At 35.0% G+C, this 18,903-nt stretch overlaps 2 protein-coding genes across 2 annotated transcripts; both read right to left on the bottom strand.

The window, feature by feature from the left end:
- Positions 1–10: 10 nt before the first annotated feature.
- Positions 11–2,984, bottom strand: LOC128216091 (rho GTPase-activating protein 19-like). The gene is made up of 7 exons (XM_052922684.1): positions 2,882–2,984; positions 2,467–2,697; positions 1,896–2,192; positions 1,302–1,732; positions 750–974; positions 294–446; positions 11–58 (listed from the first exon to the last, which is right to left on the bottom strand). The coding sequence occupies exons 1-7, from the start codon at positions 2,982–2,984 to the stop codon at positions 11–13; spliced, it is 1,488 nt and encodes a 495-aa protein (XP_052778644.1).
- A 7,394-nt stretch (positions 2,985–10,378) lies between these two features.
- LOC128243165 (kinetochore protein spc24-like) lies at positions 10,379–18,893 on the bottom strand. The gene is made up of 5 exons (XM_052960753.1): positions 18,842–18,893; positions 15,885–16,057; positions 15,403–15,622; positions 14,807–14,883; positions 10,379–12,644 (listed from the first exon to the last, which is right to left on the bottom strand). Exons 2-5 carry the CDS (start codon positions 16,048–16,050, stop codon positions 12,541–12,543), a joined length of 567 nt encoding a protein of 188 aa, XP_052816713.1. The 5' UTR covers positions 16,051–16,057; positions 18,842–18,893; the 3' UTR covers positions 10,379–12,540.
- Between the last annotated feature and the right edge of the window lie 10 nt (positions 18,894–18,903).

The raw sequence follows: 18,903 nt of genomic DNA, 5'->3' as shown, positions 1-18,903 counted from the left end.
ACTCTGTGTTTCATGTAGATGCACCAAGGTCGACGATGTGGACAGCTTGACTGTGACGCTGCAAGGAGAAACAATAGTTGATTCAAAACAGTCCCACTCATTTAAATTTGTTTATTATCACAATCATCGTATTTTCTTCTCCTCGGAATAAATCTTGTTAGCGTATAATAAATTTGTTTTTTTTAAATGTAATTAATATTTCTGATTTCTTTAAAAAACAGTAAGTGCTAAATTTGTTATACTGTTTAAATGTCTATTTTAATGTTATCGATATCTTTATCATGTGTACCTACCAGGACGGGTGTGTATTTATTGTATGGGGTATTTAAGTATGTGATGTTGGCGACGCTGTTTTCGGTGATGACAGGGGAAGTCACGCTTAACTTCAATTCTTCGTCGTCGCGCAGGTTATGTAACTTGACATTCGACAGCAGGGGGAGGTGCTTCTAGAGGATGAAATAAGGAAATATTAAATAACGCAATCATATTTTTGCAAATAAACAAATCGCTTATGCTTAACACATGCAAAGATTACTAAAATCTTACTTTATAATAATTGTTTTTCGTAACTTTATCCCAATCTTTTCCATTAAAACAGCAAGAACGTATGCGTTCTATGAATATATTTCTGAGTTATGTTTTATCTACATATTACTTTCACAAACTGAATACACGTTTATATCCGTTTGAATGATTATATCTTTCATGTTCATGTTAAGGTAACAATTTAATCATTATCTGGTGCGTACCTTTATTGATTCGCCGAAGGACCTACTGCGCGAATGGTTTCCCTTCTTGTTGCTCTTTTGCACATTGCCGACACGGTTTAAAGGTTTAAGGAGTTTCTTTGCAGAATGGACATGGGCAATCAGCTGAGACAGGACAGTCTTTGTGTCCTGTGCGCATTTGTACTCCTCAGGCGACTTTCTCTCCGCGAACATGTAGACGGTGTTCACGGCGCTCGAGCTGCGGTTCTGGAAAATACAACATTGGTGGTTCACATCAGTTATCACATCTGCCATTTCCTTCAAGACTTTTAACAAATAAATTTTGGAGTAATCTATTTTAAGAGTATAATTCAACGTTTTAACATATGTTTTTAACATTTGATATTCAACGTAGTTGTTGGGTGAATATAATCTGATTCATACAGTTTCTAGCATTTTCCCGATATGAAAAAATATGCTGTTTGATAAAAAATATCCAATTAATGATGGCGGCTTAATTTGCACTGTTCAACCCAATTTTAAATAAACTACCATTATATAATAATCAACATGGTACATCGCCATTGTTCTCACCTTCGCCTTCTGTATATTTGCGCGGTCCTCCTCGTTGCAGTCCTGAGCGGCGAGCAGCTCCATGCTCGGGTTCTCCCTCTCCTGCCAGAAGTTAGCTACGTCGGCTGCAATCTCGCGGGGGACTTTGAAGATTGAATCCGTATTCTCGATCATCAGCGTGACGGCGTTGCTCAGGGTTCCAGAGGCGCTCTGAAGGCCCTCGGCGGAAAGCTTTCGGGGACAGACGATGCTAGGTGCGAATACGACACCGAGGGATGTGGCGGTCATCTTGTTCTCTGGGCAGCTTGCGGTGCGGTGCAGCAGCTTTAGGAGGGTCTCGAGGAATGCGGCGTTTTCCTGGGGCAGCAGCAACATCAGCATCTGAAGGGACTTGATTTGCTTCTCCAGTGCGTGCTTTTTCTGTTGCTCCGAAACACACAACTTGGTCATGTCTGAAATGGAGATGAATTCAACGGTCTTTAAATATTGGAATCAATTGAATATAAGCATGTTGGTGTATTTATTTTCTAAGTTAATTTACTTCTATGATAGATCATTCTCAACACCATTCAGCTATTCATGACATGAACAATCACTTTCTTGACTTTTACTTACCAGCTATTTTGAGGTGAGCCTCGTAATGTTTGTGAGTGAGCAGAGGGTCGGGCATCTCAGAGAGGATCTGCTTGAGGACGGTGGCCACGTCGTGGGGGGAGAACGTGTTATCGTTCAGGTTGAAGTCACCAGTATTTCCAAGAACCAAACCCTTGAGAAGTCTTTGGCGGGCCACGTTGCCAGTCTTGCGGAAGATGCCCTCGGTCTTGAGGTTTTCTGATTGGGAGAGGTAGTCCACAAACTTACTCATGGCGTACACCAATTCCTTCGATAACGCGGTCGAGCTAGCGCTGCGCTCTGGAAGGAGAGAGAAGAAATTGTGGATACTGGATTGGTAACACACGATCGAGCAAAAAATAAATCTGTATACAATTGAATTTGCCCAAAATCATTGTAATATCCAAAGTCAAAAGCTTTTGTTGATGTGTGTACATGATTTCAGAGTTCTCATTTTAGACATTTACTTCACAGGCGTGAAATTTTCCTTCGGTTATCCCTGAATGCTTAAACTAGTTATTACCAATTATGCTGTCTTTATCTTTCATATACCCTTACTATCCCAAGTAATTACCTTTCTTCTTAGAGAGTATTGTGGTGGCATTCTTCTTGTTAGCGTTATGGTCGGTAACGTGGGTTTGAACTATCTCGTCGAGTTTGTGGTCGTCCATATGGAGAAGACTGGAAAGGTGTGCCTTGCAGAACGTCGCTATCTTCTCCGGCATGGCGTCACGGAGACGCACTACCCCGCGCTCTGCCTCGGTCGGCCCGCTTCTTTGGGACTCAATCTCACACAGGTCTTTGGCTGAATTGAAACAATATTTTTTTAACAATTATATTGTCATTAACATATCAATGTTGCATATCAAATACATTTTCATTATTAATCAAACTACAAATAATAATAATAATAATAATAATAATAATAATAATATTAATAATAATAATGATAATAATGGTAAAGGGAATATCTTTTATTAAGTACTTACATTTCAACATAGCCTTCAGGTTGCACTTTTTTATTAGATACTTTTCCTTCATTTTTGTAAACTTTTCAGAAGCAGGTGAACACTTATTAGGTGTACATACCATTCTGAACTAGGTTCAGTGTGACTAAGTATTAAATTAGAATTAGGCAGTCACTCAGATGATTTATTTTTTCTCAAATCCAAACACTAGCACTCTTTAGAAACTTTTTACACCTCCAACAATTAAACAAGCCCTATAACAAGTATCTTTAGCAATGTAACAAAACAAATTGTGCTCAATATAGATTGAAGGGCTTTTGCTACTAGCTGAAGTACTTGAAATGATTGTTTCTTTAAGACTGAAGTGACAAGAAAACCAAGGAGTTTATATAGAAACAAAGTCATTAAATATCAATTAACAGACAAACAGGAAAAGGACACACTTTCGTCAAGTCAATTTATGAAAACAATAGACTTAAGTGCCTATCACTTAAGAACACAAAGGTGGCAATTAACGCCAGGTAAGTGCAGTATATAAGTGTGACCGTCAGTCCGTCCAACTGTGTTTGTGAGACCCTGATGCCAATTAAGACGAGGTAAAACAATGGACAGGTTGTCTCTCGTCTAGACTAGACTTTTATGTAATTAAAATTAATTTACAACCACTTAAAACAAATGTCTGAAATTAAAGATTATTTCTTGTTATAATAAAGATGCATTCTGCTGGTAATTAAGTTTATTAGTCTGAATAATTCAAGTATGACTTTAAGGCAAAAAATAAAACTTCATGTTAAAACAATTATGTAAGCTTGGAATATTTAAGTACAATCAAAGAATAAAATCAATTTTGAGAGAGTCTTGGTGTAGATGAATAATAATTCAATAGATAATTTTTTAATTCGTGAGCACGTGTGAAATAATATACGGTAGTGTTCTAAAATCAACAGATATTCTGTTTCGTTTGTGTTTGTTTTCGGCGATTTATTGGTATTCCAATTTATTTTTCTAAATACACATTTCTTGAATAAAACGACCTTAGCGTCGCGGCTACTCTTTGGACGCCCCTCACGCACAGTTTTAATCGCCGTAGACTGTCGTTCCTACTCCGGTGTGTCGGGAACTAGGTTTGCAGGTGTTGTTTTTTTGTTATTTTATTGTGTGTCAGTGGAACTAAGTGTAAACAGTTGTCAATAAGTTTGTATTAAAGCAGTTATGTTTCAAATGATAATAGTAAATACAAGAACTCTCTTTAAATTGAAATGTGCGCGAACACATTCACCAAATAACACTGGTCGCAAGTGTTAGCAAAACAAATGTGGTATAACATTGGAAACATTTTTTCGAATTTAAGAGTTTGTTTCATGGATAATAAATCACCCTCACTGTCAGAGATCAGTTTTTATAATATGCTTTCCGGGGTTTATAGAGATTATCAGTGAAATAGAAGATGATTTTTCACTGTTGCAAGTTTAAAAAATGAAAACTTGTTTGAGTGTACTATCGCCATATATTTCACCTCATGAACACCAAATGTAAATATTTCACTCGTGGCTATGCCACTCGTGATATAAATATATTGGTGCTCACTCGGTGAAATATATTACGATCTAAAACTGACACAAACAATTATACTCTATATCTATGTGACATGGTGTAGGCGGGAGTAGACGTGTTTTCAAACAGTGGGGGGAATATTGATAAAAATAAAAAAATCTCGTTAATAAAGCAAACAATTTGGATATTAAGTGTAAAACTGGAGAAGCAGCGAGAGGAGCTACGTGACGATCTTACATACATGAAGTCACAATCGATGAGAAACAATCTGGTTTTTCACTAACATCACAGAGGACAACAGCAATGGGAATGAGGCGGTCGATGTCACGGAGAGGAAGCGGCGAAAACATCTGCAGGACGCCCTTAAGATTGCTAAAGAGACGGTGGAATCCATCCGGTTTGAACGCGTTCACAGAACGCCGGGGCAGCCGATCGCGGGAAAAGTTAGGAACATTGTGGCCAAGTTCACGTTCTTCCAAGAGCGTGAACTGGTACGTAGAGAATGGAAACACCTAAAGGGGACGCAGTTTCACATGTTTGAACAATTCCCGAAGGAGGTTACCGATAAGCGGCGGGGTCTAGTGAAGAAAATGAAGGAGTACAGGGAGAAGGGGAAGAAGGCGTGGCTCGTGTACGATACCCTCTACGTGGACGGACGACCGATGAGGAACTAGGGGCACGCCGGGGGTGAACTTTATATTACCTCTTGGAATGTGCACGGACTTACCCATGAAAAACAACAATCTTCTGGGGTTTTTAAATATTATTTCTAGTTCTGATATTTGTTTTTTGTATGAATCATGGACCAATTTTTCTAGCAATGTATCTTTAAATGGCTTTGGTTCTCATAACTTTTATCGAAAATTTCAACATAGAAATGCACGTAGATGTAGTGGAGGAATCGTATTGTTTTATAAAGAACAACTGAAAGATGGAATTGAAATAGTAAAAAATCATCATGATACTATTATATGGTTAAGGCTAGACCATAATTTTTTTTAAAACTGTATCGCCAGCATACAATAAATTTAATAACGTTGATCTATTTGATACGCTTGAGAATGATATATATATGTATAGCAATTTATGCTGTGCAACAATATGTGGCGATTTAAACAGTAGAATTGGCAAAAAACATTATTTTATCATACATGATGATGTTAATTTTTCGTTCAACGAGACTGATTATGAACCTGACAGTACCCCCGTGCGGGCCTCTGTAGACACTGTACATAATAGCCACGGTGTTAAATTATTAGATTTGTGAAATCCTCATCTATGCGCATTGTTAATGGTAGAGAGGCCAGCCACTGTCCCTTGCAATTTAAGCTATTACGTAATTATGTCACTCATGATGATCAAGAAAGATCAGAGATGAAATATAGATGGAGTAATGATTATAGAGGACAGTTTCGCACGGGCATTATTGGCTGTTTGCCACGATTCAATAACATTGTTAATAATATTGATAACACTAGACAATCTGTAAATGACGCTGTTAATGAATTTACGAATGTTATACGTTCTGTTGCTGACCCTTTATTCTTAAAATGTCATGATGTCAATAATAAAGCACATTTCCATGTGGACACATGTATTAAAAATAACGATTGGTTTGACGCTGAATGTATTGAAGCGCATAACGTGTATTTACAGATATTACGTTTGTTTAATAGCGATAAATCGCATGAAAATAGATTGTTATTAGTAGAACATAAACGTGTGTATAAAAATATTGTTAGTAGAAAGAAAAATAATGCATACAGATTTAAAATGCAAGAAATAGAACAATTAAAAAAAAGTAATCCTAGAGGTTTTTTGGAAATATTTTAAACCAAAATCCAAACCAACGGTTGACATTATACCAAATGAAACATTTAGGGAATATTTTTCAGCATTAGGTAGTAGTGTCTTTGAATGTTTTAACGAAGAGTCTGAAATTTTTTGCAACACGCATGATTTTGATAATGTTGATGTTTCATTTTCCGAATTAGATCAGCCTATAACTGTCAATGAAATACATATTGCTATTAAATCATTGAAGCGTAATAAATCTTCTGGGAGTGACATTCTGATGAATGAATACTTTATAGAGACGTTCGATATTTTGCCTTCGCATGTATGTGATATTTTTAACGGTATTTTAAACTCAGGATTTTTTTCCCGATAAGTGGATGGAAGGTGTTATTATACCATTGCATAAAAAGGGAAATTTAGATGACGTTAATAATTATAGAGGAATTACACTCGTTAGTTGCCTGTCTAAGCTTTTTACAACTGTACTTAATAAACGCATCGATACATTTTGTAATGAACATAACATAATTTCGGACGCTCAGTTCGGATTTCGGAAAGGGCGATCAACTGTAGATGCTATTTTTATTCTGACGTCATTAGTGCAAAAATATTTGAATGACAATAAAAGACTTTATGTTGTTTATGTTGATATGATGAAATGTTTTGATTCTATTTATAGAAATGCTTTATGGTTGAAACTGTACAAATGCGGTATTCAAGGAAAACTACTTAGAATAGTACGAGATATATGTATCAAAAAGTTAAATCTTGTGTTAAATCATGTTTTACATATTCTGATTACTTCGACTATGCTGTAGGCCTCCGTCAAGGGGAAGTTATGTCTCCTTTACTATTTTCTCTCTTTGTTGAAGACTTAGAATTATTTTTACAGAATGATGTAGATTCTGGACTTCTAATTGATGATATTGTCCTTATATTGTTGTTATTTGCAGATGCCATGGCTATCGTAGGAAAATCACCTGAAGAAATACAACAACATTTGGATAGACTTTTGGAATACTGTAATAACTGGGGTTTATCTGTAAATATACTTAAAACACAAATTATGGTTTTTCGTAAAAGGGGAGGGCTATTGCCATCAGAACATTGGACCTACAATGGCCAGTCTATTGAAGTTGTGAATGATTTTAATTACTTAGGAACTGTTTTCAACTAAACTGGTTATTATGCTTTAAACCAAGAACATTTAACTGGTAAAGCTTTAAAAGCACTAAATGTATTATTATGTAAATGTAGGGAATATGACCTGAAACCAAAGATTCTATGTCAAATATTTGATGCTTTTGTAGCTCTTGTTCTAAATTATGCTTCGGAAATATGGGGTTATACCAAGTCTAAAGAAATTGAAAGAATTCATTTAAAATTTTGTAAACGTCTATTAAATGTTAGAAAAAATACATGTACAGTAAGTGTTTACGGTGAGCTTGGCAGATATCCTCTTTATGTACATAGATTTGTTAGAATTATACAATATTGGCTTAAGGTTGTAAGAAGTGATAATATCATAATGCGCACTGTATATAGGTATGCATTATCAGACTGTGTAATAGGAAAGAATAATTGGGTATCAAATGTTAGAAAGCTTTTGAGCGAGTTTGGTTTGGATATGTATTTGATAATGCCAGTGTCAAATGAAAAGTATTTTTTGTGTGAGTTAAAAACTAGAATAATTGATTGTTTTAGGCAAGAGTGGTATCGATCTCTTGATAGTCCAGTCTTGTTTTTGTATAAAGACTTTAAAACCACTTTTGGTTATGAACATTATTTAGACATTTTACCTAAAAGCTTACGCCTATTCTTTTGTAGACTTAGACTTTCTGTTCACCCTTTAAGAATTCAAACGGGTAGATATAACCGTAATCGAATGCAACGTGATGAAAGATATTGTTTATATTGTAATAGAAGAGATATAGAAGACGAGTTCCATTTCATTTTTATTTGTCCATGTTTTAATCTTATTAGAAAGAAATACATCAAACGTAATTATTATATACGTCCGTCTGTACTAAAAATATTGAACTGTTAAATACAACAAATAGACAAGAACTTATAAAACTATCTTTATTAATCAAAGAAGCGTTATGTATAAGACGAACAACTCTTAATATTGAATTATAACAATGATTCATTTTTTTGTTATATTTTTTGTTCATCCTCACCTAATTTGAATATGTCCATACACCTGTATTCTAATTTACTCATTATTGTATTACCTGTGTTCTCACCATGTGTTCAATTATTATATGTATATGGTTAAGAAGATGATGTACTTTGTACAAGTCTTAATAAATTATCTGTTCTATTCTATTTATTCGCTTTTTAAGATGGGGTAAATTAATTCACATTGTATGAGTAAATTGTCGTGTGAATTTTCCAGGAAGTTCGTAATTTGACAGATATTCAATACTTGATTTGACACCGAAATGATTTGCTCGAAAAAGAAATTCGTCTATTGTTTTGTATAAAAGCAAACGTTTGAAAAATACCATTCCCTAATGTAACTTGCTTTTATTTCCAAAAAATCTGCACTCAAATATATGCAATCTCTTGTTAAGATCAAGTTATTACTCTTTTTGACATAATGTACTGAATTCAGTATTGATCGATGCTATTACGATTGATTTAAGATGCAGTTTTTTAAGCTGATATTTTCACTCATTAATTTGCAGTGAAAAATTAGTTTCACTCCTGTTATTTCAATCTTAAAACTCCATATTTCACTGAAAAGCAAGATAAATGGTATCATCCACCGGGGACAGAAGCATGTTTTCCAAACATTTATATATTATAGTATATAAAGGCTAAGAAAACAAAAACAATCGTTTGCATCTGTCCCCTGTGGTATCATCTTAAATATAATAATATCATTACATTCATTTTGTTTAAATATCACTATTAGTTATCCATTTCATTATTTTGATTCTAAACACAAATTCGGGCTTTTTTTGAAAAAAAAACTTGATTACGAAAATAAAAGAGCAAATAAAATGGTACCGCATCATATCTAGTTATAACATGTGCACCCCTCATCAATAGGGGTCATCTTCTGGTCACACCTCCATGTGAAGTTTGAGGAATATAGTTCGACACTGACAAGCTTTTCGCATTCAATGCCACTGTGACATAATAACCTCAAAAGTCAATAGGGTCATCTACAAGTCACACCCACAACCTTTATGTCAAGTATGAGGGCCATGGGTGCTGGCATTGTCAAGTTATTATTCAGATAAGCTTTACGCATTCAATGTCATTAAACCTTATGTTAAATTTGAGGGCCATGAAGAAGGAATAGTCGAATTATCACTGGATCAAGCTTTTCGTGTCCATGGTAACTGTGACCTTGGCCTTTGACCTGATGACCTCGAAATCACTAGGTCATCTTCTAGTCACGCCCAACCTCAACGTCAAGTTTGAGGACCATTGGTCCAGGCATTGTCGAGTTTAGGTATTACTTTGACAAGTGTTTTGCATTTAAGGTTACTGTGACCCTGACCCTTGACCCAATGAATTTAAAATCAAAAGCGGTCATCTACTAGTCACATCCAACCTCCAAATTAAGTTTGAGGACAATAGGTCCAGGCATTGTCACTCAGACAAGCTTAAGTCTACCGACCATCGACAGACATACAGACAGATCAACATGTGCAAAGCAATATACCACGGGGGGCATAACAAATACATTAGCACAACACAATTACTGTATAATGGTACATGTTATTTAAAATATAAGTCTGAATTCTCATTTATTAAATAGGCTGCAAAAACTGAATATTTTAGGAATCTAGACAGAAAAACACTGTCTATTTCTATTTGCATCATATCAAAGTTACAAAAACAAATTCAATTTTTATAGTTTGTGTAGAACAGGAATGATAACAGGTTGAGTTGAGTTTAAGTTTGGGTATGAAGGATTTAAGCCCCAAGCAGGGTTGAGGTAAACAAAATACTTGAAGTTTGATACATAATAATGAAGTCTTTGTCAGATAATGTTGCAGAATATTAGAAAACATACGCGGTAGTCGAACAAATTTGTCTTTTTACCAAAATAGTTTTATACTGTATGAAATATTTTACAGAAATGTGGTATTCAGGCATAAAAGTTTGACTGCATAAAAAGGTGGTGCCGAAAATGTAAAATGTAAATAGTTATAGAATTATACTGTTTAATACTCCTTGGAAATTGTTAAAAAAATGTTGACAGACTTTGTTCATGGGCTGAAACATATAATGTGTATATATATATATTGAAGCACAGTCTGCCTTTAGAAAGCAGATTAGAACTGTAGATTATACATGTATGTGTTACATAATATCAATTATAACAAAAATAATATCAAATAACACTTGTCAAACAATAAAAAAGCAGTTAGTAGCATGTATTGACTTTAACTTGGTTTAAGAATAGAAATTAGATAAACGTATATTTAAAAAAGTATGAACATGCTGAATAAAAAGTTAAATATAAATATAAAAATCAGTTAAGTGAGGACTATATTTGGTGTAAGACAGTGTGAATCTTTGTCACATTTCTTTGTGTACATGTATTTAAATGATATAAAAGAACATTAAAAGCCATACCGCGTGATTTTGGACTTTCCAACATATATTTGCTTTATTATTGTTTGGGGTATATAAACTAATTGATTCATAACATGGGTCATAACAACTGAGACTACTATTGCACATTAAGTGCCACAATGCGACGAAACCAGGTTTTTGTTATGGGCAATCAGAAATTATAGCCAATTAATTTGTTGTATGAGCAAGTTCAATCTGCAGCTTCATATAAGCTATATTCGCACTAAGATTCATCACTATCCATCAATTCTAACTAAGTTGTTGGGCAGAAAAACATTTTTCTATTTTTAGGAACAGTGACCTTGACCCCACCTCCCAAGCTAGCTCTTCACATAAGCTACCTTCGCTCTAAGTTTCATCAATATCTATCAATGCTAACTAAAGTTATTGGGCAGAAACGATTTTTCTATTTTTAGGAACAGTGACCTTGAGCCCAGCCCCCTCAAAAGAAATTCCAAGCTTGCTCTTCACATAAGCTACTAGTACCTACACACAAAATTTCGTCAATATCTATCAATCCTAACTAAAGTTATTGGGCAGAAACCATTTTTCTATTTTTAGTAACAGTGACCTTGACCTTAGCTCCACCACCCTCAAAAGCAATCCAAAGCTAGCTATTCCCATAAACTACCTACACACCAAGTTTTATCAATATCTATCAATGCTAACTAAAGTTATTGGGCAGAAACCATTTTTTTATTTTTAGTAACAGTGACCTTAGCCCCACCCCCTCAAAAGCAATCCCAAGCTAGCTCTTCCCATAAGCTACCTACACACCAAGTTTCATCAATATCTATTTATGCTAACTTAAGTTATTGAACAGAAATTAATGTTTAGACGCCCGCCCGCCCGCCCAACGACAACCTCATTCTAATAACCAGGTTTTCGTTGAAAACCTGGTTAAAAATGCAGATGGGATCCTTACAAAAGTACATTTTCAAATGATGTGCAAAATTATTGTATCAATATTACAACTAGCTAATAATTTAAGTTGTTTCCTAACACAGAATCTTAATGGATCAAAAATAAAGAAAAAGTTAATGATTCATTTTTTGCATTTTAATAAATTGGGTTGTTTTAAACACAGCTTATGAATGCAGTCAAAATAGGTTTGGATGAAATCTGTGGTTACAATGGAAACATGACAAAACTAATGGTCAGAACTCTTTGAGAAAATGATGAAAAGCCTTTAAAAAGAAGGAAGTTTGGAAGAAATTGATATACGGTACATAGATAATTTCATTATTTTTGGCATTTTTTCTATTAATAATTATTTTGTTTGAAATAGTTATGACCTGCACATAATCCCATGTGTCACTGACTTGAGGGTTACGGGTGATACGTAGCTTTAGCCTCACAATCAAGGAAAATAAGAAATTATTCAAAAATTTCATACATGGTATGGTGTAGGTTGGTCGAGACTAAACAAATGAGAACACCATGGCCACACTTTGGTAAGCCCACTTGCAGAAAACAAAAACAAAAAGTATAAATTTGTATTTTAAAGTATATATACATGTATAACAGTCCAAACTACTATGCCGGAGGACACCAATCATGGTAGTAAATATGGCCGATAGCCATGATGGTTAATTTCCAATTTATCAGTCTCCATCATGAATAGATTCACAGCCACAACAGAATAAAATAAAAAAAAATCAACACATTATGCTGAAAATACAGTGCCTATATTGACACACAGATCGCAAATTTGTCTATGTTGAGATAGGTCAATTTTCCTGCATGGCATCCCAGAGGGCATTTGTGATGAAGAACTGGGATGTCTTGCGGTTGTCGAAACAGAAAGGCTTTACACTCCCCTTCCTACTCACATCTACACACCAGTTAAGGGGAATATTATAAAGCTTTCATGAGAGAACAATAGGAAGTAGCAGATCAAAATATTTCTTATGCATCTTCATTTAAACCAATACCTCATTGATCAAAACAAGCCCACAAGGCCTGGCTTTAAAAACATCTTGGTTATGTATATTAATGTGAACAAAATTATAGAAGGGGAGCTAACAACACTGTCAAAGTGCCTATTGTTCTTTCCGATAACTCATTCATCTGTCCCTGAATACACTTCAACTACTAGATTTAGTCCCCGGATGTAGTAAAATTAAATTTCAAATGCCATGCTTCATTTTCGACTTGTTTGGGTGAACTCGCGCCAATGTTTCATGTATAACTAGAACTGTAAGCCAAAGGCTAACGAATACCCCCCAACCCTTCCCTGTCTAGGTTGTTTGCCCTGGCCTTAGTTATGGTATCATTAGAAAGCACAAGGCAATACATTTATTTAGTTTATTTAGAATACCTATTACTGAATCAGGGACTGCCATGGCACTGCAGCAGAGATCACAAAATGGTGTAAAAAATCACATATACAAAGGTTCACATAATGGTCATGGATATCTGAAAGTTTGAGAAAAATATATTGAAAAATGACAAAGGAGTAGGCCACCAAAGCGAATATTACCCCACTCCCACCCACCTCAGGGGAGATAACAAACCTGTTTCTCTCATTTTCACCATAAAGGGGTCATGATGAAAAATGACAAAGGAGTAGGCCACCAAAGCGAATATTACCCCACTCCCACCCACCTCAGGGGAGATAACAAACCTGTTTCTCTCATTTTCACCATAAAGGGGTCATGACTCCTGACAGGATATTCCAAAATGAAGGTGGACGGGTGAATTTGACAGTCTGCCAACCCAATTTCTGTTTACCCACCCCCACCACCTCCCCCCCACACATGAGTACCAAGGAAATAATACAGGTGCACAAAATCACATATACAAAGGTTCACATAATGGTCATGGATAGCTGAAAGTTTGAGAAAAATATATTGAAAAATGACAAAGGAGTAGGCCACCAAAGCGAATATTGTAACAAATTTAAGGCCTGTATGCACCTAACTTCAGGACTTTTGATGGTCTTTTTAAGGACAAAATCAATTAAAGGTCTTTTTAAGGCCATGCAAACATTCTGATTAATACAGGTGCACCAAATCACATATTCAACAGTTCATATCATGGTCATTGACATCTGAAAGTTTGAAAAAGATTTATAGAAAAAATGACCAAGGATTAGGCTAGACAAAGCTGTATAATTTTTGCCTATTTTAACTTATTCAGGGGCCATAATTGGAGACATGATCATGTGATTCCAACCACAATCACAGGGGCAAATGTTCTCACCATGGCTAAAAGTTTGAAAAAGATTCATTCAAAAATGACGAAGGAGTAGGACGAACAAAACTAATTTTACCCAATTTAACTCATTAAGGGGCCACAACTCCACTCAGGATCATGTGACTCCCACCAAATTCATGGAGGCAAAGGTTTACATCATGGCCATTAATATTTGAAAGTTTGAAAAAGATTTGCTCAATAGCTTCAAAGAAGAATCCTGGACAAAGCTAATTTTGCCCAATTTAACTCATTAAGGGGCCACAACTCCACTCAGGATCATGCGACTCTGACCAAATCCACGGAGGCACAGGTTTACATCATGGTCATTAATATTTGAAAGTTTGAAAAAGATTTGTTCAATAACGACAAAGATGAATCCCGGACAAAAAAAAAACGGACGGACAGACAGACGGACAGACGGACAAACCGATTCCAGTATACCCCCCCCCAAACTTTGTTTTTAATTATTTGTATTTAAACAAAGAAGTATGCAAGGAACATTGGATTCATCCAAACAAGCCAATATTTCAGCATGGCATGAAATATAACTTTACTACTTCGGAGGACTAAATCACCTGGATAAAGTGTATTTCAGGGGCAGGTGAATGAGTTAAGAGGCAGGACAATACAGTTACCTCCCCTGAGGTAACAAGTATCAATTTTAATTGCATATATATAAATATGTGTGTGCAGGATGTGAATATGTTACATACACAATCATGCCATGTTATGTATTGAGTTAATTTTTTACAGGGTTAAATTTTTAATTCTTTCAAGGACAACAAGTCCAAAGGATACATCCTTTAACCTCATGTTTAGGAGTGTTGAAATCCCAGCGGATTTTTGAGATGCATGTGTATAGGCTTATCTCTTCTCTGAAATAAAAAAAGCATCAATAAAACACAGTTCATCCTTGACCACTACCAATCACATCAAACGTTATCTACATAGTTTATAACCATCAGTCTTAATAAGCATAAATAAGTTGCTGCAAATTAATAATGTAACCAACAAATTAAGAAACCATAACCACAGTAAAATTGTGATTAAAGAAATTTTGTAAGCATGGCATTTATGAATATATATGGAAAATATTTTTCAGCTGCTTTCATAACCAATTTAAGCTATGTTTCGACAGGGTCAAAAAAAGAATAAATATATTCTTCAAATTCCCTATGAGCCTTAAGTTATAAATACAAAAGCTGTCAAAGGGACAGCGCTCTGGATTACTACACCCCTTTCAAGGACAGCAAAGTTTTGGTGAATCATGCATGGAAGAATGTGAAATTTGATTACATGCAAAACATAAACCAGATTTTCTACGTCAAATAGAAAAAGGGAAATATTTGCATTATATGCATATTCAAATCTGTGACAAAGTGTGAGATCCATACTTTCTGATAGGAATGTTGACTTTAGTCTCATTCTCCTGCCTCTCTCTCTCCTCACTGAGCTGTTCCCGCTCCTCCTTCAGCCCTGCCTTCTCCTGTTCCCTCTCTGCAAGCCCTGCAGAGAGCTCCATATTCTTCCTCTTCACAGACTCCATCTCCTGCCGCAACTGCTGCTCCTGCTTTAGAAGAGACTGCTGGGACTCTTGTTTGTCACTGATCAGCTCTGAAGCAAAGCATACAAATGACTGAAATATCCTGAATCGCTAGAATGGTCATCTCAACACTTTTACCTCTTACCTTACTGGTAACTACCATTTACTTCCTCAAACATGTCATCTCTTTGTTGGAAAAGATTACAAACAAGTTATGCAAATCACCCTCCTACCCTGCCTCTTGTTGTAATTTTTCAATTAGTTAGAGTTAATTAATGTACATGTAGATTTATCCTTTTCTCCAAAAAATGAGGACAGCAACACATAACTTACCTTCAATATCGGTTTTAATCTGGTCCTCCAGAGCCCTCCTAAGAGTCTCAATCAACAGGACATTTTGTTTGACCACTGAGATTTGCTCACGGGCTCGTGCTATGTTCAAACTTTCTTGTTGCATAAATTCATCTGCTACCTCCAAAAATTCATCAACTGACTCCATCGTGACCCTGAAATGATGAGCAAGTTTTGGTTTATGGATAACTCTCCTGTGAGAAATGGTTTTCAGACTAGGTAGTTTAGATGCTAGTTAAATGAAGGACTGAAGTTTTAGTATTGTGGTTCATGAGTGTATGAAAACGTTTGGTCAGTGCATGAATAGTGAAGTGGGAGGAATTATATACCGCAATTCTGAAACATTCAAACCTTAATCTATGCTTTCAGAATTATTCTGAAATATTGTTGTTTATCAGAAAATAAATGCGATTGAAAGGATATTTTCAACAAAGGAAGCTTGACCGGAGCATAAAATTGTAGGATGTAATAGTTTAGTCCTAATTGTTAGATATATTTACTATGCTGGGACAAAAATTGAACAGAAAACCCAATTAACATTCCCATAATGCAAAGAATCCACAATATAAAGACCTTTTTGTGTCTTAACTGTTTGTGAATAATCCAATTTTAAAAAGCCAGTAAAATAGCATAAAATCCACTAACTCGTAGAAATGTCAGCCTTTTCGATATATCAAACAACATGTTGGGATTACACTAATCCAAGTAATTATATTGAACACTGATAATGGTGAAATTTTATAAATGTTCTGGAAACTAAAGGAGTAAAGACATCTTATCACCAAAGACTACTGCAAAAAACTAGAAGCCCAGTAGGCTATCCTGAAAAAAATAAGTAATCTGTTGAAAACTGTATTGTAAATTGTTCTATCATGTATCATGTGTAACAGAGTAATTTCTTGTTCAACACAGAATTGTCTTGCAATTATGCATAAGTTTCATAGACGCCTTCCTTGAACTGGTGAAAAACTGTTGCCTAACCTGTAAATGAACTTTGCCTGTTTATATAAGCCAATCAACAGAGACCAAGCTGCTCATTTTACATCTAAAGTCAGAATTCAAGAAAATACAGTGTTTTATTTTACAAAACTAAATTGTTTTGCCATATGTTTTCAAGGAACAATGGAGGAACTTGAAAGTGCACTTGGAAATATTTGTAGATGTGAAGACACCTTTGTCCAGTCATTGAATCCCGCAAATTCTAACATTAAAGTGAAAGTAACAAGAACTGTCACAGAGACATTTCCGCTTGACTAGTATGTGACTTTTAAGTTTAAGGATTGCAAAGTCTGGTGAAACAGGCATGGATCACTTTAAAATAATTCATCATGCAAAACCTTGCCAGAACTAAAGTTTCAATTCAATACATGATGTATTTTAACTTAATTTAAGTAAGTTGAACAGTTGAGAACACATGTCTGAAGTTTTAATGCAATATATGATGTATTTGCTGAGATGTTGACTTACATGTAGTTACATGCAAAACCTTACGCAGAATGTCTAAGTCAAATAATAAAAGGACATAATTTGCATTTTAGGCAAAATAAAGTTATCTAACTTGGTTATTTAAGTAGGTTTGATGGTTGAGCACCACTGTAATAAGTCTCAAAGCATATATGTGTGCTTACATGCAAAACATTAGGCTAAAAAAGCAATGAATTCAGCAAGCTTGTGGTAACAGGGATAAAAAACAAACAGTTTGCTTATGTAAAACAACCGTTCACCATACTGAACTATTAGTCCAAATAATTGTACGTTGACAGATTTTTTTTACGATTTCTGATATGGCAAATCCTTCACATACAAATTGTTTTGTACCAAAAGTGGGTAGTTATTCAGATCGGGATTCCGGGTTAAAGCATATTGCGTCTATAAAATATTATAAAAACATGAAATATTACCAGATAATGTCATTTTATATTAGTTCCGTACACAAAAAATAAATATCCAATGAATAATTATGAGTTTGACGGGGTTTTCTTCATTTCTGTCAAAACATAACGATATATACATGAAGGGCACCTGCAAGGCTTCAGTTCACAATTTTAAAACAATCGGAACATTTCAGCCATGGCCAATTGTTATGATTGTATTTACGAGGTCTATCTCGGAGCTTGTCGGAAGTGGCCGAGTTATTACGATTGGGTCGAGTTGTTCCGCTTGGCATAATTGTTGTCTGTGTCAGTCAACTTTCGTTTTATTGGAAAGGTAAATAATGTGTTTAAATGTATTAAATGCTTGTTTTGTGCAAAATAAGTTAATAACTTTTAACTTACATGGTAAAATATGAATATAAACCTTTATTATCCATTTCAACCATACTTCATTTAATACAATTTCAATATTTTTCAAACACCCCTGATTTTTGCACAAACCCGTTAAGATGTTAGGGATTGGAAGAATCCTGCATAACACGTCATATATTTTAGACTAACTGAACTATCTGCAGAACTTAAACATAAAGGTCCATTATTTGCACTATAATCAAATAAGTACCGACTAACTTCATTTATTAAGTAAGTTGCATAGTTTGAGATACATTTCTTAAGGTCCAATGCAATACATAATGTATTTGCTGAGAAAATGACTTGAAGGTGCTAAGATGCAAAACTTTAACCAAGGTGTGACGCAGATGCAGAAGATAAGGAGCTAGAAAAAGGACTATAGCTCGTCTTATTTTTTGAAAGGCCGAGCTAAAAATCACAAAAAACATAAACTCAATGTATTAAAGCAACCAAACATTCAATTTTAATGTAGTCTTTACTAAAGATCACTATCCTTTCGGTCGCGAAAATGTATGTCATATACATTCAAGGTCTACTTGGTTCTATTTCGGTGACTTTAGCAGTTCAAAGTTTCATTCGTGTGAACAGATGTAGGAGTTGTTGTCAATTGAATTGGATAACTTTTAAATGAATAACAGTAAATCAGTATATTACAGTTTTTTCTTTCACAATATATTTTGATTCTTCCGCTGTCTGGACTCACTTCCGGAAATCAC

The sequence above is a fragment of the Mya arenaria genome, chromosome 2 (genome assembly GCF_026914265.1).
Source record: "Mya arenaria isolate MELC-2E11 chromosome 2, ASM2691426v1".
Taxonomy (NCBI): Eukaryota; Metazoa; Mollusca; class Bivalvia; order Myida; family Myidae; genus Mya; species Mya arenaria.
This window is presented reverse-complemented; position numbering and strand designations above follow the sequence as displayed.

What these genes read in the sequence shown, in the direction of transcription:
- LOC128216091 (XM_052922684.1), bottom strand. Translation starts at nt 2,984, where the DNA reads ATGGTATGTACACCTAATAAGTGTTCACCTGCTTCTGAAAAGTTTACA. An exon ending in CCTGAAGGCTATGTTGAAAT is followed by an intron (nt 2,698 to 2,881) that starts GTAAGTACTTAA and finishes GTTTCAATTCAG; the next exon opens with CCAAAGACCTGTGTGAGATT. An exon ending in CAAATATACAGAAGGCGAAG is followed by an intron (nt 975 to 1,301) that starts GTGAGAACAATG and finishes TGTATTTTCCAG; the next exon opens with AACCGCAGCTCGAGCGCCGT.
- LOC128243165 (XM_052960753.1), bottom strand. Translation starts at nt 16,050, where the DNA reads ATGGAGTCAGTTGATGAATTTTTGGAGGTAGCAGATGAATTTATGCAA. An exon ending in GTCAACATTCCTATCAGAAA is followed by an intron (nt 14,884 to 15,402) that starts GTATGGATCTCA and finishes TTTTTATTTCAG; the next exon opens with AGAAGAGATAAGCCTATACA. An exon ending in TAAACATGAGGTTAAAGGAT is followed by an intron (nt 12,645 to 14,806) that starts GTATCCTTTGGA and finishes ACTGGTGTGTAG; the next exon opens with ATGTGAGTAGGAAGGGGAGT.